Source organism: Neolamprologus multifasciatus, chromosome 6 (assembly GCF_963576455.1).
Source record: "Neolamprologus multifasciatus chromosome 6, fNeoMul1.2, whole genome shotgun sequence".
In the NCBI taxonomy this organism is placed as follows: Eukaryota; Metazoa; Chordata; class Actinopteri; order Cichliformes; family Cichlidae; genus Neolamprologus; species Neolamprologus multifasciatus.
Window position 1 is genome coordinate 10,563,603 of NC_140444.1, and position 24,284 is coordinate 10,587,886.

The 24,284-nt window shown below is 41.8% G+C and overlaps 2 protein-coding genes across 3 annotated transcripts; both read right to left on the bottom strand.

Annotated features, from left to right (window-relative positions):
• Positions 1-6,348: 6,348 nt before the first annotated feature.
• Positions 6,349-10,274, bottom strand: tekt4 (tektin 4). Of its 2 annotated transcripts, none has more exons than XM_085161727.1 (8): positions 9,632-10,274; positions 9,124-9,194; positions 8,862-9,005; positions 8,689-8,775; positions 8,452-8,587; positions 8,226-8,380; positions 7,940-8,156; positions 6,349-7,443 (listed from the first exon to the last, which is right to left on the bottom strand). In XM_085161727.1, exons 1-7 carry the CDS (start codon positions 10,151-10,153, stop codon positions 7,943-7,945), a joined length of 1,329 nt encoding a protein of 442 aa, XP_085017853.1. In that variant the 5' UTR covers positions 10,154-10,274; the 3' UTR covers positions 6,349-7,443; positions 7,940-7,942. The 2 variants fall into 2 exon arrangements, with proteins under 2 accessions (XP_085017853.1, XP_085017854.1); XM_085161728.1 differs by having other exon boundaries at positions 6,361-6,934.
• A 198-nt stretch (positions 10,275-10,472) lies between these two features.
• Positions 10,473-17,034, bottom strand: LOC146516452 (polymeric immunoglobulin receptor-like). Its single transcript, XM_085161729.1, has 8 exons — positions 16,997-17,034; positions 16,469-16,795; positions 15,465-15,785; positions 15,045-15,341; positions 13,253-13,330; positions 13,041-13,142; positions 12,869-12,936; positions 10,473-12,759 (listed from the first exon to the last, which is right to left on the bottom strand). Exons 1-8 carry the CDS (start codon positions 17,031-17,033, stop codon positions 12,733-12,735), a joined length of 1,257 nt encoding a protein of 418 aa, XP_085017855.1. The 5' UTR covers position 17,034; the 3' UTR covers positions 10,473-12,732.
• Positions 17,035-24,284: the final 7,250 nt, after the last annotated feature.

Genomic DNA, 24,284 nt, shown 5'->3' on the forward strand with positions numbered 1-24,284 from the left:
GGCACCCTGCCCTGCCCACAGTTGGCGGTGTCATAAAATAAATACTATGTGCTCTGCAGTGCGAGTGAAACTGCATGTCTGAACTCTTTGCATGAACTTGAAGTTTCATAACATCCTCAGTCGTGGCACCTCATTACGTGAAGAAAGTTATCTCTAAGAATAGAGTCAAATGGCAGCCCTGAATTTTATAAAAAGAAAGAGCAGATAATCCCAAAGAGGCTTTAGTGCTTAAACACTTATGAAGCAGCAACTTCAAATCTTTGCATTAACAATCCATAGAAACCTTTTCCTTTTATGGAAATGGCAAATGTTATTAAGTATGGATGAATTCTTTTCTGGTTTATTAAGGGCTGTGTTTTAATCCCCCTTTTTGTTGAAATAACAATGAACTGCTAGTCTTTATAACACATTTCATATAAATATCAACAGCATCAGACATTTTTATATAATCTGGAATGTTTGCTGAAGTTCATTATTTTTAATTGTTGATAAATGTAAATGGAAGACTAGAAAAAACCAGCAGCTACTTGTATCTGTATTTAGCATGTAGTTTATTTAACATTGAGTTCCTGCCCAACAACTGTTGACGGAATTAAGTTAGTAGCTAAATCTGGTCTTATGAGATCAATGTTTGTTGTCCCTGAGAATAAAGAATAAAAACTAAACTTTGTGTAACTCCACTACTTCACTATGTGTGAAGCCTCTGTGACTGCAGACATAGTCCCCCCCCCCCCCCCCCCCCCCCCCAACATCTTTTCCTGCCGATTCACCATCGGTTTGTGCGGGGAGGCCACAGTTTAATCTGTGGTTAGCATGGCCTCCCTGACCACCATTTGGCTCTGTTTCTCCATAAATCACAAATATAAGACTTATCGAAACGTTTTAATGTGTGAGTCATTTTTATTTTTAGAAGTCGCCCCAGACCTTGATGCTGTCCTTGAGGCAGAAACCAGGTCGCTGTGAAGCAACGTGAGGAGAGGGGAGACAATGAAGCTCAAGAGCTCTCTCTAGTGGAGGCAATGATTGATAGGAAGATTTTGCTGTAACTCAGACTGTTTCTGTGGCTGGAAACTGATAAATATGGCAAAAAGTTCCAACAATAAGTGTTCAAATAAAGTTAGACCGCAATGAAAATGTGATTATGCTTTCAAGCTATTGTGTGAAACAATATTCATTCTTTTTTGTCCTGGTTATGCACATTATTCTGGGTTTTTTTTGTGTTCATTTGGTTATTGTCAAAATCCTGGGTCACAATATACCTAGCTCATGTCAAATATTTTGGTATTGGCATATTTGAAGGCATATTTGTAAGGCCATCACGAACAGATGGTATAGGCAGAACTCCCTCACATAGGACAAATTATTTATTTATTTATTAACCTTTATTTAACCAGGAAAATCCCATTGAGATTAAAAACCTCTTTTTCAAGGGAGACCTGGTCAAGGTAGGCAGCAGGTGTCTCACAGTTACAGAAATTACTCAAACACAGGCAGCAACAACACACATGCAACAATAAGTGAAAGAATACAAATAAAATAAAATTCAATAAAATTCAAATAAAAATAAATCAATAAAAAAATCTGTTAAAATGACAATCAATCTAATTGAAACAGTTGCATGTTATGGACTTGGCCTCAAGGATTCGTAGTTTAGATTTAAAAGCACTTAATGAAATAAATTCAGTCATTTTCCATTCCTTCTGCAGTTTGTTCCAAGCCGAGGGTGCTAAATGGACAAAAGCTCTTTTACCAAGTTCAGTTCGGGCAAATGGAACAGAAAGCAACAAGTAACCATGCGGACGAAGAGAATACCGACCAGCATGTTTCATTACAAGCAGGGAACATAGATAAGAAGGCAGCAACCCAAGTATTGCCTTATATATAAAACTGTATAAATGAGAGTTCCTCCGACTTACCAAAGCAGGCCATCCTACCTGAGAGCATAACTTACAGTGGTGAGTCTGAAATTTACGGTTAGTGATGAACCTCAGAGTAGCATGATACACAGAATCAACCATTCGAAGACATTGAGCAGAAGCATTCATATATAGAATACCACCATAATCCAGCACTGAAATAAGTGAAAAAATAAAGGTTCGGGAGCATGTGGCTCATAACATAACAAACCAAGGCAAACAATGTTAAAAGAAATTAAAGAAAAGTACCAAGTTTATGAGTGAAAGACAGAGTGAAACACTTATGTCACAGGAGCAAACTGTAGTGATTAGGCAATCCAGATTGCTCATGGGTTGATATGTGCTTTGTTTTGTTTTAAATGGCAAAGTAATCAAATTTAAGGTGTTATAGAAACTTTAATGCATATGAACTATGCTTTTTTTATACTGACTTCTCTTTTTCAATGGTTGAACTTTTAACTGGAACTTTTAACTGGAAAGTTCACAAGGCAGGAAATGGCACCAAAAAGGGGATTTGAATGGGGAACTGAGAGATTTTAATATTTGCTGGCACCTATGATTAGATTTACGACCACATTAGTACATGAAGATGTGGCGCACTCAGTACCTGTTATTCATCCACTGCAGTGAGTTACATTTATTTATTAACAGCAGTCCATTTAATTTATGTAAACAACTTTGTTATATTGAGACTATTGCTGAAAAATGTAACACTTAAGAATAGATTTGTCTGGTTTTATGGATATAATTGTCTGCAGGCTTGCCTGTCGCTATGTGCAAACTAATCTAAACAAGTCTTCTGTTTTGAATGAAGAGATGCTGGATTAAACTCACTTTAAATTACCACATCCACACACTTTATGTTTTATTTTCATAAATATTTGCTCACTCAGTGCTGTGGGTGTACTCAGAATGTATCTCCTTAGCACTACTAAAAACGAGGCACTGAATGACTGTTGTTCACTTCTCATTATAAATAAAACATGAAGAGTGCCTCATGTTTCATTTTGCACTGAGAATTTTCTTAAGATATCACAAAGTCTAAGCAATGGGATAATTTCAGTCAGGGATGTAAAGCCTGTGTGATGTTATTTGGCCATTATAGACATTAGCAAACAGGGAACATACAAACACGCAAACATACATATACCGCGATCTTTATAGTATGATGCTGTGATGGTGTTTCATTCTATGCTATGCATAAATTCCATTCAGTGCTCAACTGAACTGTCAGACGTACAAATGTATACAATTTTGGGATTCGTATACAGTGTCTCAGTGTCTAGGAGGAGATAGGGAACATATATACAGTACAGTCATTATAGCATGCTTCTGCAGGGAAGAGAGAACCAAAATTCATCTACAGCGATGTGAAAGATTCATTGCTAGTTATTGCAAATACTTGATTCCAGTTTTTGGTCACCACTTACAAATATGTCCAAACCAATCACAATCATTCATCAAATATAATTTGCTCAAAAAGAAGAAATTCCATCCATTTTCTTAGCCAAAAGACACACAATAATTGTATTTTGTGTTTAGCTTGGAGTAATATGTGTGCCCCTGAGATCACAGAATAGCACATAGCACAGAGATGAGGCAGACAGAAAAAGAGGTGAGGGACAGGTGCTCCCAGGGTGAGAGAAGATTGCTCGCAGAGTCCTTTGGTGCTGTGGGCAGACACTATCCAGGTACAGAGAGAGAATGTGGAGTTGTTGGTGACGTGCAACACTGCTGCTGAATTTTAGAAAGTTTTTTGTGTTTATTTAAAAAAAATGGGAATTGCCCTGCTTCCTTCAAACCCATTTTAAGATTTTAAGGAACCATTAATTTCCTTGCTGTATATCCCACCAGGATATACAGCATATCCTGGTGGGATATACAGCAAGGACATTGGAATGTCGTTCGGACTGGAGAATTGTATTTGGATGATAACAAAGAGAGGGAAGGTTGTCAGAACAGAGGGGATTGAACTACCAGAAGGCAATATTGCAGAACTAGAGGACAGCTACGAGTACCTGGGGATCCCACAGGCAAATGGGAACCATGAAGAGGCCGCTAGGAAAGCTGTAACCACCAAGTACCTGCAGAGGGTCAGGCAAGTCCTGAGGAGTCAAATGAATGGTAAGAACAAGATCTGGCCTATCAACACCTACGCCCTGCCCATGATCAGGTAACCTGCTGGGATAATCAGTCGGCCAAAGGAGGAGATAGAAGCCACTGACATAAAGACCAGGAAGCTCCTTTCCATGCATGGAGGGTTTCACCCCATTCAGCAACCTGAGGCTGTGTGCTAAGCAGAAAGAAGGAGGCCGGGGACTGGTGAGTGCCAGCCCCACAGTCCAGGATGAGGCAAATACCTCAGGCAGCAGAAACCCAAGATATAGGAGGAGGAACCGTCATGGTAGGACAAGCCCCTGCACAGTATGTACCACCGGCAGATAGAGGAAGTGGCTGACATCCAGAAGTCTTACCAGTGGCTGGACAAAGGTGGATTGAAAGACAGCACAGAGGCTGTAATCATGGCAGCACAGGAACAAGCTCTGAGTACAAGATCCATAGAGGCTGGGGTCTATCACACCAGACAAGACCCCAGGTGCAGGCTGTGTAAAGATGCCCCTGAGACAATCCAGCACATAACAGCAGCAGGCAGGGCATAACTGGAATGCCATAACCAAGTGGCTAGCATAGTATACAGAAACATCTGTGCGCAGTATGGCCTGGAAGTCCCGAGGTCAAAATGGGAAATGCTCTGTAGGGTGGTGGAGAATGACCGAGCTAAGATCCTGTGGTACTTCCAGGTACAGACAGACCAAATGGTGGTGGCTAACCACCTGGACATCATGGTGGTAGACAAGCAGAGGAAGATGGCCGTAGTGATAGATGTAGCGATACTGAATGACAGCAACACCAGAAAGAAGGAGCACAAGAAGCTGGAGAAGTACCAAGGGCTCAGAGAGGAGCTTGAGAAGATGCGGAGAGTGACGGTAACAGTAGTCCCAGTTGTAATCGGAGCACTGGGTAGGGTGACTCCCAAGCTAGGCGAATGGCTCCAGCAGATCCCAGGAACAACATCGGAGATCTCTGTCCAGAAGAGCGCAGTCCTAGGAACAGCTAAGACACTGCACAGGATCCTCAACCCCAGGGCTCTGGTTGAGGACCCGAGCTTGAAGGATAGATTGCCCGCAGGGGTGAATTTTATATCATTTCTTATAGTTTTTTCTTGAAAAGCCTAGGGAGGGCCTAGCCCTGTCAGCCCTGTCATACCAGCTGTCCCTGTCTGTACCTAACACTGTTTTCTTCTGTTTACAGTTTCTCTGAGCTGTGTCACCAGCACAGCAGGGGTGATCCATGTGTCTGGATATGAGGGGGCAGATGTTAATGTTTCTTGTTCCTATGAGAAGGGATTTCAATCTTCCGAGAAGTACCTGTGCAAGTCAAACTGTGGCAAGAGCGATGTTCTTATCATGACGACACAACCGAAAAACAAAAAATACTCCATCTACGATGACACAAAGGCTCAAATCTTCACAGTGACGATCTTCAACTTGCAGAAAAGGGATGCAGGGAAATACTGGTGTGGCATCTCCTTATTTGGAAATGACATCTACGCTGAAGTCACAGTGGATGTTGGGGAAGGTAAATAAAATTACCTTATATAATTATTTAGTATGTTGTAGTTTTGGGGTGGTGGGGTTCTCTGACAACAGATGGATTTGTCAAAAGTAGCTAGAGCACACTGGAGAAGGTTTTCAAAACAAAGCATTGACAATTTTTTTTTTGCACTTACATTATTGACACTCGTCAGCTTGAACAACATTTGACCTTTCTGCACTCCATGTGTCACAATGAAACAGAGGTTTCTCTTTCATCGTGAAACATGGAAGGAAGCAAAGGATACACACAAAAATAAAAAGTAATACAGTACAGATATAAGCATGTTGCTTAGATAAGAGCCAGCACACATTTTTGGATGACAGGATAAAATTAAATGTGAAACTTGTTTTAGTTTTTTGACATCTTTTCCTTTGCATTTACTTAGTCTGTATTTTAGCTTGTGACAATTTTTGACATTTGTCTTTCTGACAGACAGCTGCTGTAACAGTGTGACCAAAATAAAAAGCTATAAAGAAGATTCAGTGACCATCAGTTGTCCTTACGAGTCTGAGTACCAGAACAGCCTGAAGTACATCTGCAGAGGAACACGGCCCTCCACATGTCTGCAGCAGGCACTGATCACCTCTGACAACAAAGAAAATGGGCGATTCAGACTTGATGATGACAAGGTGTTAGGAAAATTTACAGTGAGCATTACCAGACTGACCCGAAGGGATTCTGGTTTATACCTTTGTGGTGTCCAAAGAAACAGTGGACGAGATGTTTTCTCTGCTGTCGAGCTTCAAGTCAAAGGTGAGAGTTTATAGTTATGTCTCTTATGAAAGCCAATACAGAAAGTATTTATTATACATAATGTATTTTATTATTTCAGAAACAGGAAGCAAAAAATGTTGCTGTACAGTAAGATTTATGTTCTCCTAGATAGCTCTTTTTCTTTTCGGTTAAAGGGACTTAAACGTGATGTAAATCCTCCTGCATTCAAAATTTCAATGATTTGTGATTCTAAAATAGGAGTGCTCATTTAACTATTAATGAAATAAGGAGCACAAGGTACCAAATGCTGATCAGTCTAGAGATTTTGTGCTATTTCTGCTGTTTAGACAGACTGGAACATATGATATGTGGATATTATGATACTTCTGTGCAGATTTTATTCTCTTAAATATTTCTTTTCCTGCAGCAATTCACATTCTGGTTTACTTTCTGCCCGCACCTCTGGTTATAATGCTGATACCGACAGTGGCTTGGATCAAGGTTTATAAATGCACCAAAGTGAGAGGTAAAACACACATATGCACACAAACACATATATAGATTTGTCCACACACAAGCACTTTAATTTATTGTTTTCTGTGTTGCTCCAGCAGCTGACATCGCCATGAACAGAATCACGATAAACACTGAAGAAGCAGGAGAAGCAAAGCTTAAGGATCATGTGAGAGGAAAATACACGAGACAGTATCAGAAGCATTTCGAAAGTGCAATGTTCGCTGCACCGTACTGGCGATTTATCTTGCTTTGACAGTGGTCCTGTGAATGTTACGTTTATTCTCGGGAACATCTTCCCACCATGTCCTCTAAAATGTGTACATTATTTCAATATTACATTTCTGTAGACTCCTATTTACTCAATTTAGGCTAAAAAATCAGAGAAATAGACGCACCTGGTGCTAGTGGGTTAAAAAAATATGTTATCATCAAGAAATTGTTATGCCACGTGTCCATCTTATTGTGACCTCTGAATTTCACTGCGAGTTTCCTTCGTCATTGTAATCTTTCCTTCTATTTGTTTTTTAGACTTATGAAAACCAAGCTGTTGAGGCGTGTTTCAATCTGGGTTCTTCTGAGGAGCAGAACAACTGGCACATCTATGATAATGATGATGGTGATCATGTGTATGAAGAAATCCCTGAGACAGAAGACATGTGTTTTACTTATGAACGCTAAAACGACAGAACCAAAACAAACCGAACAGTATACAAAACTGTGATCAAATATGTGGTCATATTAATGCCTTCAGTACTAATTGTAAAAAGTCATCTTTATATCGGTCATAACCATGTCTCAGAAGTGCATATCTACATTAAACTATGACCTAATCTTATATTTGTTGTTTAGCCTGTCTTCTCCCAGCTGTACACCTGTTATGTACATTGCCTGTAGTTATGGGTTTTCCTCTGATGTAGCAGTTATTAACACTTGTACCTCAAAGTAGTTCTGTTCGAGCCACATATTGTCAATCCTTTTAGAATACGTGAATGAATAAAGAATATTGTGGCTATGAAAAGGAACTGAAATGTATTTTTTTTTCAATATTAGGTTTCAGGCTCTCTTGTACACATGATTTATTTGTTTATTACTAATTACAGCAACACAAAAAAGAGCCAAACAAAGACGTGTTGAACCTTTCAGTATCCTGACAGTGCTGAAGTGGTCGGGTATCGTTTACGGTGAGTCATGCACTTTTCCCTCTCGATGAACAGTGAGTGGGTTTTGCAGTTGATGTCTTTCTCCAACGCCATGCGTGACTCCTCCAGACGAGACAGGGACTCTCTGGCTTTGCTCAGCTTCTGCTGTAGAGATGCCAGAGTGGCATCAATCTGCTTCACCTCCCCTTCCAAACTACAGACAGAAGCAAAAAATCAGAGCAGTGAGAAAGACAAAGCAGTTTATTGTTTTGTGCATGCATACCTGAGTTGGGGTTCATCCCTGCACAGCTCCATGTTGGGTCTGAGGGAGCGAAGGTAAAGTCTGGACTGAGCTACTCGCAGTGGAGCTTCTTTGTTGTGAATGGCCTGCTGCAGAGCCACAATGTTTTTCTCCTGGGCACCAATTTGCTCCAAGATCTACACATGAGATAATACAATCAATCATCAACTAATAACCAGTCATTTACTCTGTCTGTCAGTTTATCCACCTGTTTGAGCTGCATATTGAGCTGTGTCTTGGCCTCATTCAGCTCCACACAGCGTTCGCTGAAGGCTCTGTCAACGCTGGAGCACTGGACTCTCAGATCCTCAGCCGTGTCCTGCAGCACCTGCTCTACCAGCAATCTAACACACAAGGATTCCATTTGTTTAAAGCAAATCATAAATAATGAACCAGGATCAGTTTCAGATTCTGCTGCAGTATATGAACTAGTATGTGCTCTAACCTGAGACTGTTGGTAGCCTGTTCCTCCTGCACGGCCTTGAACAGGCTGTCTTGTGTAAACTTCGTCCATGATGGGTGGCTGGACACCCTGCAGCAAGTGAAAAAAGTTATCAGGACTGTTTCTCGTTTTTTTTTTTATAGGTTTATGTAATATTTCCAGCTGCTCAAACTCACTGTTCTTGCATGGCAGCTGAGCTGGGATGGTGCTGCGTATCTGAACTCATGTTACTGTGTCTTCCGCTGTGGTCATCAAAATGGTAGGCCTGGTACTTATCAGACCAGTCCATCTCTAAAGTGTGCTTGGCTTCTCTGTTCAACCTGATGCACAGACACACATGAAATACAAGTTTCTGTTTATAGTTATATAAATATTTCATGTTATGAAATTCTACGTGTTATGCAGTTTTACTCCGAGTAAACAGAGTTTCAAACTTACTTGATTTGACTGACAACCTGAGCTGTAGTTCTCTTCAGAAGAGCCTGGACACTCCTGATCAAGTCCACTTCCTGCAAAAGACATCTTACTGGGTAATGTGTTACTGCCATCTGCTGGATCTCATTATTAAACGTTTTACTCTGAAAATATTACAGTAAAAGCTAAGATCAGTTCAAATATGTTTAAATGTCACTGAAGACAAGAAAAAGCAGACATTCTTAGTTTGATGAGGTGAAATCTGCCACTGCAAGTTGATCAGATCACACTAGTTCACATTTGCCATTAACTTAGGTGCGATTCTTTCCCTTTAACTTGAAAAGCATTATTCCAAAATAAAATATCAATGTGTCTAAAATACCCCATTAGCAGTAATTGGTCAAATATCAAATTAAATACATTTTTGAGAAAATGTATCCACATACAAATTTCACTTATAATTATACGTTCAGATTTTTGCAAGCCCACACTTAGGCGATATTATTTTGGATCATGAAATATTGTCTATCACCTTGAACAACTCTTCCTCCACAGTGTCTCTGACCAGGTCAGCTCCCAGCCTTCTCGCCCTGCAGTTCAGGTTGTCTGTGGCGATAGCATAGGGAATCTCGGTGGCATCCAGCGCCTTCTCCAGCCGCGTCTTCAGCGCCACCAGTGACTCCGTGTCGGCCAGCAGCTGCTCGATGTGCCGCTGCAGCTCAGACTTCCAGTAGTGGATCTCTTGTAGTCTCTCTCCCAGACGACGCGTTCCCTCGGCCTGTGTCTTAAAAGTGGATGCATCGGTGTCTTGGTACAAAGTTCTGGACTCTCGCTGGAGGCTCGTAGCTTCGTGGCAGTCGGTACCGGCTTGCTGAAGTAAGTTTTGGTAGTTGGAGAACCATTCAGTCGGGGTGTATTTAGCCGAGCGGTACCCTGCTGTGGCTAAGCCCGAGGACGGCTGTGGGGCCGCTACAAGGTGATCTTTCTCCGGGACCCCCTGAGCTACAGCTCTGCTGTCATAGTGAGGCCGTGATACTACAACATCCGAGCACATTTTTTTTAAATAATTCAAATGGCCTACAAGAAAAAAGACGCGATTTATTCGGACTGATTAAAGCAGATTTAGTCCCAAATAAAAAGTAGCAGCACTAACATTAACAGTCCGGACCAAGCTGTAGGTTTGTTTGTTTGGTGTTGCCTAGTTACACATGTTGGCTCAGATGACACGGCTAATCATCAAATGCTAGTATCAGTCAAACAACAAACCTAAGTATATAATAATACGATAAATAATAATAAAGCTCTGGGACCAATTCAGCGTATAACAGAAGAGAACCATTTTAAATCTCTGTAGTATAGTATACAGAATTTGTTGTTTAGTTGCTAAATAGAATAGAATAGAATAGAATAGAATAGAATAACCTTTTATTGTCATTGTACATTTACAACAAAATTATGAGTGCTCCAGGCTGGATGCAGGAATAAAGTATAAATAGTAAGACAACAGGAATAAATAACAAACAGGAGAAATATATGCAATCAAGAGGAGTGCTTGGAAGTCGTGCAAAGGATTTGATCTGAGTATAGAGTCATGTGAGTGGCCTGAGTGATGAGGATTATTCAGACCATTGCTGCGGTGGTGAGTGTTGAGGGGTGGTATGTGGGTGGACTTTCTGATTCAGGACGGTGGTGAGGAAGCCTTTGATCCAGGAGCAGGTGGTCCAGTTTGGTGTCGAGGATGTCTGGGGTTATGGTGTTGAGCTTGAGCTGTGGTCCACAAAGAGCATCGTTGGCTCTTCCTGTTCTCAAGATGAGGATTATTTGTGAAATTATTACGTTAAAACATGATGGTTAATTTGGAGAAACAATAAAATGCAAAAGAGGGAACTTTATCCCTCTTGGTACATAGTAGTTCCAAATATTTTTGGAAAAAAAGGGGGCAAATGATAATTAAATTCTTTTCTTGGTAGAGGGAGACTTTTGGCACTTTATTTTAAAACAACAACTCCAAAGTTTTAGGCAGGTTATATGCAGCACATCTTTAGAAATTCTAAATCTAAATACACAACAAACAAACAAACAAAAAACTTTCAGTGGCAATTTTGACAAAATCTCCAACACCACTGCTGAAATAACGCCCCAAACCATGATAGCGCATCCAACAATACACTGATGAGTTGCTTTGTACGCATAGTTTACATATAAATTCGTGGCTGTGCAACAGGGGCGTTGTTAGGATTTTGAAACACTGAAGACTTAGCCCAGCTCTAAAATCTTTCGATTTTCATCCAACAGTTGACCTGTTATAACAGTACAGACATTCACTAATATATATGTATACACAAGGTGTGTAATATGACGTATTGCCTCCTGTGGAGGTGTAATTTATCTGCTCATGGACTGCACATGTATCTGTATCTGTTGTTGCCTTGTCTCCTGGATGAGAGCCACCTGCAGTTGTGCAGTAGCTTCTGGCTGCATCTGCCTTTGATGAAAACGCGGACCCAGCATGTCCCCGGCATGTCCCCGGCATGTACAATATAAGACATTATCAGGATGAAATTCTGGTGAAGGCAGTATTTGGATATACTCCTCATCCAAAAGCTATTGGCCTAATGAAACAGTCCCAGGACAGCAAGAAAAGCACAAATACAGATGAAATTATTGACTTTTGTAGATAATTTACAATTTGGGTTTTCTAAAGTGTCATAGGTATGTGAAAATGTCACATGTAGGGCACATCATTTAAGTTATATCAAATAATACAAATGAAGACAAACGTATCAGAAAAAATAGGAGATGAACATTAAATAAATCAAGAGTAACCATTTCACAACAATAAAGCTAGTGGGGATTACAAATGATTTCAGTAAGACAATGAATACAGTGAACCCCAGTTGTACATTAAATTGTGCTGCTACTGTCAAACAGAATAATCTAGTACTGGCACAGTTTAACTGTTTTTCTTATTAGAAAATTATATTTCAACAGTATCTTCTGTTGTGATTTTTTCCAGTTTGACCCATCTCTTCCTCACTGTGCTAAAAGGCACAATGCTGTTTTAAGGTCTGCCTTTTCGTGCACACCAAAAATTCATGATTTCCAGAAATTTAAAGAAGAACCAACAAAGAGCAAACAGCGGATCGCCGCGTGCAAGGGCTGCAGGGTGTTAACGGGTTAGAGCAGTTAGCTCGTTAACACGTTAGCACCGTGCAGCCCCTCGCACGTGGCGATCCGTGTTAACTCGCTAACAGAGATTTACCGCGTTAATGCTGTTATGGCGTTAACGTCATTTTAATGAGATTAACGCTGACAGCACTAATTTCAAGTATAATGTAAATTTTTTTCTGTGCAATACATTTGTATCCCTTGTTTGGACGCTTTTAATGCACAAATATATTTGATACCCAGCTTTATCTGTCCTTGAAGCTGTATGATACACATCAATTAGTTAAACTGCAGGAATTTCTTAATGGCATACAGGCCTGGATGACCTCTTATTTCCAGCTTCTAAATTCAGGTAAAACTGAGGTTATTGTACTTTAAGGCCTGAAAATAATAGAAACACGGTGTCTAAGATACTACCTCTTGCCCAGTGTTGGCTGGGTTGGCTCCAGCACTGATGAGGCAAGTTCAGACATGAGTGGTCATCTGATGGGACTAGTTGGTTAGTGAGGGAAAAGAAAAAAGAAGAAAGAAAACACTGTTAAGCAAAGAATAGTGGAGGACATTTGTAATAGGGTTTATGACAGACAATGGACTTTTGTACATCTGCTGCACTCAGTTCCTCTTCCTCTGCTGCCTTGGGTGGATGTCTGCTTATGGGGACTTCAGCTTCTGAATACACATGTCATAAGAAAGTTTTATGCCTTTTTTGCATGAAAATTTCAGTGCATTGGTCTGTTGTGAATGCTATGGGTATGTTATGATTAAAAAAATACCTTTCAATTGGTAATATTTGTACTTATGAACTATAACCAGGGCACACAGCAGTAGCAGTAGCAGCACAGAGCGTGCAGCAAAAACCACATAGACTGTGGCATCTGAAAAACAGAAGCCAAAACAGAACAGATTAAAAAAATACATCAATTTCAGGACCCATACCAAATGTTTACCATAATGTGGAAACATAGTTTACCTTTCATAGACTTACCGGGGACATCTGTTGAATTTGGTCCTACGATTTCCAATATGGTGGTAAAATTTTCAGTGGTGGTGTGCTGCAGAAAGACTGCCAGAGGAAAAATACTTAGCTAATTTAGTTTAAGTCCACATAGCAACAGGCCTCTGTGCTTGGTAGCAGTCATATGTCAGTTGACCGGTTCACAGTTTTGAATCACACTGAAGCTATTCATTCAATTTGCTTCAGATCTATAGCTACTTACTTCTTATAACAAAATATCCAACATATTGTACAACAACACTATAACATTAAGTCATATAGGTATATTAAGTCACTGAGATATGCTGTTTGACTGGAGTTAAATAGAAGAGAAGAAGAGAATAGAGGAGAGGAACTGCTGATGTAAAGGCTGATGTTGAAGGACAGGTATTAGTGACTAGAATAAGCAGCCCTTATGATCACCAGCACCAGTTCAAAGACTTCATGCTCAGTTGCAAACAAGACTCTAAGCAATGCTGTGAAAAGCTAAGTGTATGCCTTGATTCTATAGCTTGTAGAACAAACCTGAGCAGCAAGAACTTGGAAGTAATTGTTTTCTGTATGACTCTATCAGTGTCTCACACTGTTGTGGAGCAATATTGGCCCACTCTTCTTTTGCTTCAGTTCATTCAGGTTTGCAGGGATTTATTTATGCACAGCTCTCAGATCCCACCATGACATTTCAATTGGATTAAGGATTAGACTATCTGTTGCAATTACTGGCTTTAATGTGCTGCAAGTGGTGAAATTATAGTTTCATGATTTGTAAAACTGTTTTGTTTAAACAAACAAGTTCTCTCTATTTAGTTTTTGCATACAGTGTACAGTAGTGGTATGGATAATGATTTGATAAGATGAGCTAAAACAAGGTGTAAGAATATCTCCCCCCAACGCTGTCAGGAGCGGCTCACCAGGGAGAAGCTGTAAGTAAGAAAGTTATCGGCTGTTGAAAACAGTTTGTAAAATATTCAGAGCTGTGTGAAACCATACACTATACTTTACAAGCTGCTGGCTTGTGGTTTTCAAGCTTATGTTTTCTGCCTATGTGACGAACAAGCAGTTGCAGGGTTTATGACAACAATCCTCCATGACACCCATAAGCTTTGGGGGGAGGGGGCAGATACATGCAGATATGGTGCTAAGAAGTCTGTGAACCTTTTTTAGCACATAAACCTAGATAATTTAACAAGCAGATAGGTTCAATATCTGATAAGCTTTGCGTGAAAAAAAGGGTTGGCTTTATTATTTGGGCAAGTGGCCAGAAGATGTTATCTCTGTGTCAAAGGCAGCAACACATTTTGTTTTCGGCACTTCTAGTTTAGCAGACGTTTGTTTCGTGTGAATGCTATGCAACTATTTTTCACATGTCAGATAAGAGAACATAGAAATGGTGCTAGTACAGCTGTAAATATGTTATTTTATTCATATTTTACATCTTATGCCTTTTATGCCTGCTTATCTAGCAGATAGATATTTTAACAAAGGCAAAATAGCCACAGATTACAGTTCTATAGAAGTTTGATTAGTTTAACTTATCAAAGAAAGAGAGCAATAACTAGTCAGGAAACCAACAGGGCCCAACATTTCTTGCTCTGTGTAGTATTGTTTTGTCACTATTCTGTGCACCTATTCTATTTGTAGCGTGAAACCCATTATAATTGTTTTTCTTATTTTCTAATGACATTAGAACTGCCAACAACAGCCTGTGTTTGTACAGAGGGGACCAAAAGGAGGAATTTACAGCTCAATTCACTTTATCCACATCTACACATGTTCATCTTACCCACTGACAGTTGAATCTTTGTGTAGTTTCCAACTCTCCACTGTGAGTCTGATCCACACCAGTATGTCCCAGCATCGGCTGCTTCCAGCTCTTTGATCCTCACCAAGAAAGAGTTGGAATAAGCATCATCTTGCAATGTGAACCTCCTTTGGCTGGTTACGTTTGTGCAATTGTTGCGATGGTCGCCCTTACAGAAAAGCTTCTTGTAATCCCAGTTTTGTGCAGGATAAGGACACCGCAGAGTTAGTGGATGTCCTACTGTGCCATTTATTTTAGTTGAGTTGACACAGCACCACTCTATCAGATTGAAAGACAAAAGATATTCAATACTCAAAAAATATTAAACTTTCTTGGAGAATGTTTGACAGAAACCAGTGCAACTTAGGGCTGATGTAATGAGGTATAACTAAGACCTCTCACCTTGGACCTCCAGCTCAACATAAGTGAAAATGTCCAGCTCAGAGTTTCTGTGGACACCACAGAGGTATGACCCTGAATCATTTTGAGTCAAATTGTTAATGGTCACTGTGAATGTTCCTAACACTTTGTCATCAACAAGTCTGAATCGTGCATTTTGTTTGGTGTCAGAGGTGATCAGTGCCTGCTGCAGACATGTGGAGGGCCGATTTCCTCTGCAGATGTACTTCAGGCTGTTCTGGTACTGAGACTTATACGGACAACTGAAGGACTCAGAGTAACCCTCATAACTTTGGATTTTGGTCACAGTGTCACAGCAGCTGTCTGTCGAGAAAGTAAAGAATATCAGAAGATGTGCTACTGCTACAGAATAGCTAGAAGAGACAGGTTTGTATTTTCACATCATTCAGACTCTTTTTACATATAGGTATGCTCTCAGCCATCACCCTTTCTATCCTGAATTTACAGTTTTCAGACTTTAAATTCTTAAATCATTTTCAGTGCAATCACATTATAAAACTTTGTAAGATGTTTTATAAAGTTGCATTTTTTCCCCAACAGCTACTATGCTTCTATGACAGTTTAAATGTATTTGTATTTGTAAATGTATTTGTATGTATATGTCGTGTAGGTGTATTTACAGTGTTGTTACTGTTCTTCAGAGGTGGTAAAAGTAAAGAGTGTCAACTAGTGTTGAAAAATACTCCAGTAAAAGTTGAAGTGCAGATTCAACTTATTCAAGTACACCTTATTGTACTTAAGTACAGCTACTTCCCACCTCTGCTGTTCTGTACACATTGATATTTGACCCCCCCCCCCAAAAAAAACAAAACAAAACAACAACAACAAAAAAAACCAACAACATGTCAACGGTCACATTTCTATTTAAGACTTCTTTAGCTACTAATACTATTATCCTGAAACTGTTGTCATTACCTTCAACTTCATTCATTATGAATTGTATTCACATTCAATGTCCAATTAAATTTAGTCAAGCCTTTATTTACCTCGGACTAATTCCAGCTTGACTTCAGTGTAGATATCACTTCCAGTTCTGGTCACTCCACACCAGTATTGCCCAGCATCCACAGAATGAAGATCAGAGATGGTTGCTGTGAAGATTCGTGCGGTTTTGTCATCATGGATCCTGTATTTGTGTTTCACTGGATTTGAAGTTGTAATAAGAACATCATAATTGCCACAGTCATTCTTGCACAGGTACTTTTCATATGATTCATAACCCTCATCATAGGAGCAGAAAACTTTAACCATACTCCCCAAATATCCAGTCACATGGATCACCTCCACTGCAGTGGTCACACATCTCAGAGCGACTGTAGAAATAATGTGAAAACATTATGCTTTGTCAGCTTTCATACGAGTAATGTAAGTGCTTTTTTATAAGAAATAAACAAACCCAACAGAGTGTGTGGCGGAGTGTGCTCCATAATTCTAAAACAGATAAATGTACTATTTAATCTACACCTGCCTTTAATCTTTGTATGTTCACTTATCTAGTCATTTAAACAACTTACTGCAGAGGGTAAACAGCAGGTTATGAAGGCTCCACATCTTTCCTTTGGCTCATCTAAATAGAATTATCATGTCAGGCAGAACTAGACTGTCAGCACATAGGGGATGGAACATTTTAGATGGCCCTTCCTTTAAAGGCGTTTCAATTATTTGTCTAATAGCTGACATGTGCCATCTAGTGGTGAAAGTATTTAGAAGCATTACATAAACAGTACAATGAAAAATTCACAAAAATTCTTTAAGTATATTTTGGAAACTATACTTAAAGAATTGAAAATCCAACACCTTCAGTACAGAAAAATGACCCATTTGAGGTTTATAATTTCTTTTTATTATTACTCATGTATTAATATGAAAGCAATATTAATCTGCTAATTGTGCTTTGGAAATGTTTTAATAATTGATCACCATATTGGTTTATTCTCCCTTACAGAAGCCTGTTTAAAGCAGGAGGACTATATTAGATTGAAAGAACAGCCATGAGTCGCACCAATTTTCAGAATCGTTGAAGCACAGGGCTGGGGAGGTGGTGTGAAAATTTTAAAATAATCTACAAACACCTGGTGAGGGTATTTTTTGAATGGGTTTAATCACACGTTGCAACATGGAGATTGCACTCTGGTCAAATACCAAAGTGGTCTCTGAAAATGGATGCCACACTGGTCTCTTATATACAACACACAGAAAAAGATATTCCACAACTCAACATGTTGCCATCACGTTATCTCACATGCATATACGTTTAGCTCAGTTTATCCTTGAAACCAGGAGAATTACGACCATGCTGTCACCTCCCTACCTCACAGAGACGAACACCAGGCACCCAATGCCTATCTATCCAACATCCTGGATGTCTCTGGCCTACTCACACTGTGTGTGGAAACACAGATGTGAAGCTTTCCTATATGTATATAACTATGTGACAAGGTGATACTACTATTACTAATGGATGAAAGGCTGATACTTAGCCTTGTACGCTCTAACTGAAAACTCAAAAATCAGCTTTATGTTTAGAATCTATCATTCTCATGGCTTTTACTTAAATGTTCTATCTGAATAGTTATTCTTTTATCTGATTTTGTGTGGACATCAAGTAAATGCATCACTTTGTAAAACTCTGGATACTGTGGCTCCTCTACACATCTTCAAAGCTTCAAAGCTTCTCCTCTCTGCCTATGCTCCAGGAAAAACCACGAGGTCTAGCTCAAAACTAATGCTGTCCATTCCACGGACTAATCTCAGATCCTGTGGTGATATTTCCTTCTCTGTGGCAGGTCCCAGACTTTGGAATAGTCTCCCCTTAAATATTAGATCTGCACAAACACTTGAGCAATTTAAATCATTACTAAAGACACATTTCTATGCCCTGGCTTTTTAACACACTATGACCCAAGCATCCATCCATCCATCCATCTTCATCCGCTTTATCCGAGGCCGGGTCGCGGGGGCAGCAGCCTAAGCAAAGAGGCCCAGACCTCCCTCTCCCCAGCCACCTCCTCCAGCTTATCCGGGGGAACACCAAGGCGTTCCCAGGCCAGCCGAGAGATATAATCTCTCCAGCGTGTCCTGGGTCTGCCCCGGGGCCTCCTCCCGGTGGGACATGCCTGGAACACCTCACCCAGGAGGCGCCCAGGGGACATCCTTGTCAGATGCCCAAATCACCTCAGCTGGCTCCTTTCGATGTGGAGCAGCAGCGGCTCTACTCTGAGCCCCTCCCGGATAACTTCTCACCCTATCTCTAAGGGAGAGGCCAGCCACCCTTTGGAGGAAGCTAATTTCCACCGCTTGTATCCGCGATCTCGTTCTTTCGGTCACTACCCACAGCTCGTGGCCATAGGTGAGGGTAGGGACGTAGATCGACCGGTAAATTGAGAGCCTCGCTTTTACACTCAGCTCCCTCTTCACCACGACGGACCGGTGCAGCGTCTGCATTACTGCAGCTGCAGCCCCAATCCGTCTGTCGATCTCCGGCTCCCTTCTCCCATCACTCGCGAACAAGACCCCGAGATACTTGAACTCCTCCACTTGGGGCAGGAACTCATCCCCGACCCGGAGTGGGCACTCCACCCTTTTCCGGCTGAGAATCATGGCCTCAGATTTGGAGGTGCTGATCCTCATTCCCGCTGCTTCACACTCGGCTACGAACCGCTCCAGTGCGAGCTGGAGGCCCTCACCCGATGAAGCCAACAGAACCACATAATCCGCAAAAATCAGAGATGAGATTCTGAGGCCACCAAAGCGAAAGCATGACCCAAGCATTTTGGTCTTATTTGAATTATAGTTTAGTTATTGTTTTAATTCTTTTATTGTCCTATTATTGTTTTTTTATTGTTATTATTGTATTACATTGTTGCTTTTTAATGCCATTTTTATATTGTTAAGCACTTTGTGCAGCATTGGCTGTTTGAAATGTGCTATATAAATAAATTTGACCTTGACCTTGGATCTTTTGCCATCAGAATTATTGTCTAAAGGCCAAGAAAGATGCCCAAAGGATTCACTTTACCAAGTGGACCATCCCGGCCTTGCTATATTGGCCCATTTGATTGACCTTTGTTTTTATTGTTTATTTTATTTATTTTCAGTTGTTACATAGGGCAGCGGTCCCCAACCTTTTTTGCGCCACGGACCGGTTTATGCCCGACAATATTTTCATGGACCGGCCTTTAACCTCTTAAGCCCCAACGCCCCTTGATACGGGGGCAAAAAGCAGGAGATCAGGTAGGCTTGGGGCTTAAGAGGTTAAGGTGTCGCGGATAAATACAACAAAATAAAACTAGTACCGGTACCGAAAAAAAGAAAATTTATTCATAACACACGTGAAAAGACCCAGGAAAACCGAGTAAACGATAAAAACGATAACAAAATAACGCTGAAAACCGATAAAAACCCTGAAAACTATACATTTCACACCTGAGCCTCAACTCTCGCGGCCCGGTACCAAACGACTCACGGACCAGTACCGGTCCGACATAGGGGACAGACATGACTGGGGGAAAGGGAAGGGAGAAAGAAAGAGAGGGAGGGAAAGAAAAACAGCGGGGAAGAGGAATGGTGATAAAGAGCAAAAAACAAAAAAGAGGTGGGGGGGGGGACACACACACAAAAAAAAAAAAAAAAAAAAAAAAAAAAAAAAAAAAAATATATATATATATATATATATATATATATATGTATATATATATATATCACCTGGATCACCTGCTGAGAGAGAGAAAAAAAGAAGAGAAAACAACCAAAAAAGAGAGCAATATAATAAACAACATCATCATGACAATCTATTTGAATATAACAGTAAATACTAAATATTGAATATTATTGTGCAGCATGTAAGATCGACAGCGCACAGTGTGCTTTGAGGTAGGAGCCAAAAAGAGTGTAATTTGTATCTGTGAACACCCGTGTGTACACCTGTGAGCATGAGTGCGCTTGTATTCAAAAGGTTCCTTCATGTAATGATCCGCTAGAGGGTGTGGGGAGCCATAGCCCCGTCCTCCAGAGCATAAAGCAGGTATGGAGGAGATCCAGACATCCAGAGGCCCTCAGAGCACAAGAGACCAAGAAAGACCAATGGAGGGGCAACCGTGCCACTCTCCCGGAAAGAGCTGAGGAGAGCCCCAGATGAGGGGTCACCCAGCAGCCGTGGAGCAGAAGCCAGAGGGGGTTGCAGTGACGTGCACGTGAGCTCCAATGGCAGCCTGGTGTGCCAGAGTGGACCGAGCCCCAGGCCCAGAGGCCAAGAGCACCCCACCACCCGAAGGGGCCTGACCGAGCCACAGGCACCAGGCCCTGACAAGCAGCCACCGGGAGTGAACCAGTGCATACCTGAGCACGCAGCCCCGGATACCAGGAACCACTAATGCACCGATGTCTGAAGGCGTCAGCCACTGGCAGGGGGAGTGGTGAAGGGAAATAGGCCTCCATACCATGGAGGGCCTGAGATGTCCCTAGAGAGGTGGTGTCTAATACCCGACCTGACATATCGACACAGATAAACGGGCACACACAGATACAAACATCCATCCGCCCCGCCATGCACACATATGCAAATACTCAGCACTCACCCAACGTGGAGACAGACATAAGTAGACACTGTACACACAATCACCCTCCCCAAACGTACTCTATATCCCCGGTCTAGGTACCCTTGCCCCTAGAGGAGGAAACTGCACCCAGACCCAGGAGGTGTCACCCTTTTCCCTGGGGTGGAGACAAGCAGACCGCTCCCGACTCCGCAGCAGCAGGGAGGCCCCACATTTCAGATCCCAATCGGATGGCCAACTCCGATATCTGAGACCATAAGTTTTGGTCTAAGTTGACTGATAAATCCGCTTTCCATTTTGCAATAGGAAGTGATATTGATTAATCTGTTTTAGAAAGCATTCTGTATATTTTGGAAAATAATACAGTAAAAAATTTAATTTTCTTTCTAAACAATAAATTATGTGGTATATTCGCTCTCTAATACATCTATACCTTTGCTATACTCCGACCTGTATTTCGTGTTGCACTAACTCACCAGCAGGGGGCTCACTGTGACACTGAAAGTGTGACTTTGAAGGAAGTTGATTATTTTGGCTCTTCTGAAGAAGATTAAAGAATATTAAAGCTCATGATATTGGTCTGCTAACAAAGAAAGAAAGAAAGAAAGAAAGAAACAAACAAACAAACAAACAAACAAAGACTGTTTGACTGTTAAACTAATCATTATTTGCCCACATATCTTGCTTAATTTTGCTTTGCTTATTTATACACTTTATATAATTTATACACTTTACACTCACTCACTTACACTGTTGATAATTTGCATTTATAATTTTCCTGAATTTTATCATAACAGAGTAGATTTTGAAAGCTAAAGCTTGGACCACAGTTGCAAACTCTATTCATCTTCTATTGGTTTCATGTAAATTTTCATCACAGTAGATTTTGTCTGTTGTGGTCATGTCTTCATAGATGTTACAGGAACTTTGTTGTTTGTAGCTCAACACAGTGGTTTGCTTTCCATAGGTCTGAAGACGAATAAACAAAAAAACAGAGCAGTGTTGCAGAGACATGGGTTGTTAAGTTTTTTTAGTTGCAATATATATATATATGTATATATATATATATATATAAAAACACCCAGCACGCCCCTTCGGGCGGTTTATCCTTCAAGCTCGGGTCCTCTACCAGAGGCCTGGGAGCTTGAGGGTCCTGCGCAGTATCTTAGCTGTTCCCAGGACTGCGCTCTTCTGGACAGAGATCTCCGATGTTATTCCCGGGATCTGCTGGAGCCACTCGCCTAGCTTGGGAGTCACTGCACCTAGTGCTCCGATTACCACGGGGACCACCATTACCTTCACCCTCCACATCCTCTCGAGCTCTTCTCTGAGCCCTTGGCATTTCTCCAGCTTCTCGTGTTCCTTCTTCCTGATGTTGCTGTCATTCGGAACCGCTATATCGATCACTACGGCCGTCTTCTTCTGTTTGTCTACCACCACTATGTCCGGTTGGTTAGCCACCACCATTTGTCCGTCTGTATCTGGAAGTCCCACAGGATCTTAACTCGGTCATTCTCCACCACCCTTGGGGGCATTTCCCATTTTGACCTCGGGACTTCCAGGTTATACTCGGCACAGATGTTCCTGTACACTATGCCGGCCACTTGGTTATGGCGTTCCATTTATGCCTTGCCTGCTAGCATCTTGCACCCTGCTGTTATGTGCTGGATTGTCTCTGGGGCATCTTTACACAGCCTGCACCTGGGGTCTTGCCTGGTGTGATAGACCCCAGCCTCTATGGATCTTGTACTCAGAGCTTGTTCTTGTGCTGCCATGATTAGTGCCTCTGTGCTATCTTTCAGTCCAGCTTTGTCCAGCCACTGGTAGGATTTCTGGATATCAGCCACCTCCTCTATCTGCCGGTGGTACATACCGTGCAGGGGCCTGTCCTTCCATGATGGTTCCTCGTCTCCCTCCTCTTTCTTGGGTTTCTGCTGCCTGAGGTATTCACTGAGCACGCTGTCAGTTGGGGCCATCTTTGTGATGTATTCTTGGATGTTCGTTGTCTCATCCTGGACTGTGGTGCTGACACTCACCAGTCCCCGGCCCCCTTCCTTCCGCTTAGCATACAGCCTCAGGGTGCTGGACTTGGGGTGAAACCCTAAATGCATGGTAAGGAGCTTTCTTGTCTTTATGTCAGTGGCTTCTATCTCCTCCTTTGGCCAGCCTATTACCCCAGCAGAGTACCTGATCACGGGCAGGGTGTACGTGTTGATGGCCCGGATCTTGTTCTTACCGTTCAACTGACTCCTCAGGACTTGCCTGACCCTCTGCAGGTACTTGGTGGTTGCAGCTTTCCTAGCGGCCTCTTCATGGTTCCCATTCGCCTGCGGGATCCCCAGGTACTTGTAACTGTCCTCTATGTCTGCAATGTTGCCTTCTGGTAGTTCAATCCCCTCAGTTCTGACTACCTTCCCTCTCTTCGTTACCATCCGACTACACTTCTCCAGCCCGAACGACATTCCAATGTCATTGCTGTATAGCCTGGTAGTGTGGATCAGTGAATCGATGTCTCGTTCACTCTTGGCATACAGCTTGATGTCATCCATGTACAGGAGGTGGCTGACAACTGCTCCGTTCTGTAGTCGGTATCCGTAGCCAGTCTTGTTAATGATCTCACTGAGGGGGTTCAGGCCTATGCAGAACAGCAGTGGGGACAGAGCATCTCCTTGGTAGATCCCGCACTTGATGGTGACTTGTGCTATGGGCTTGGAGTTGGCCTCTAGTGTTGTACGCCACATCCCCATTGAGTTCCTGATGAAGGCTCTTAGGGTCCCATTGATCTTGTACAATTCTAGGCATTCCAGTATCCAGCTGTGGGGCATTGAGTCATAGGCCTTCTTGTAATCAATCCAGGCAGTGCACAGGTTGGTCAGTCTGGTCTTGCAGTCTCAGCTGACTGTTCTGTCTACCAGTAGCTGGTGTTTTGCGCCTCTGGTATTCTTGCCAATTCCTTTCTGTGTCCCGCTCATGTATTGACCCATGTGCCTGTTCATCTTAGCCGATATGATGCCTGACAGGAGCTTCCATGTAGTACTGAGGCAGGTTATTGGTCGGTAGTTGGAGGGGACTGGTCCCTTCTTGGGGTCCTTGGGGATCAGGACCGTCCGACCTTCGGTTAGCCATTCCGGGTGTCCCTCGTTAACTAGCAGCTGGTTCATTTGTGCTGCCAGACGCTCGTGGAGTGCAGTCAGCTTCTTTAGCCAGTAGGCGTGAACCATGTCGGGCCCTGGTGCTGTCCAACTCT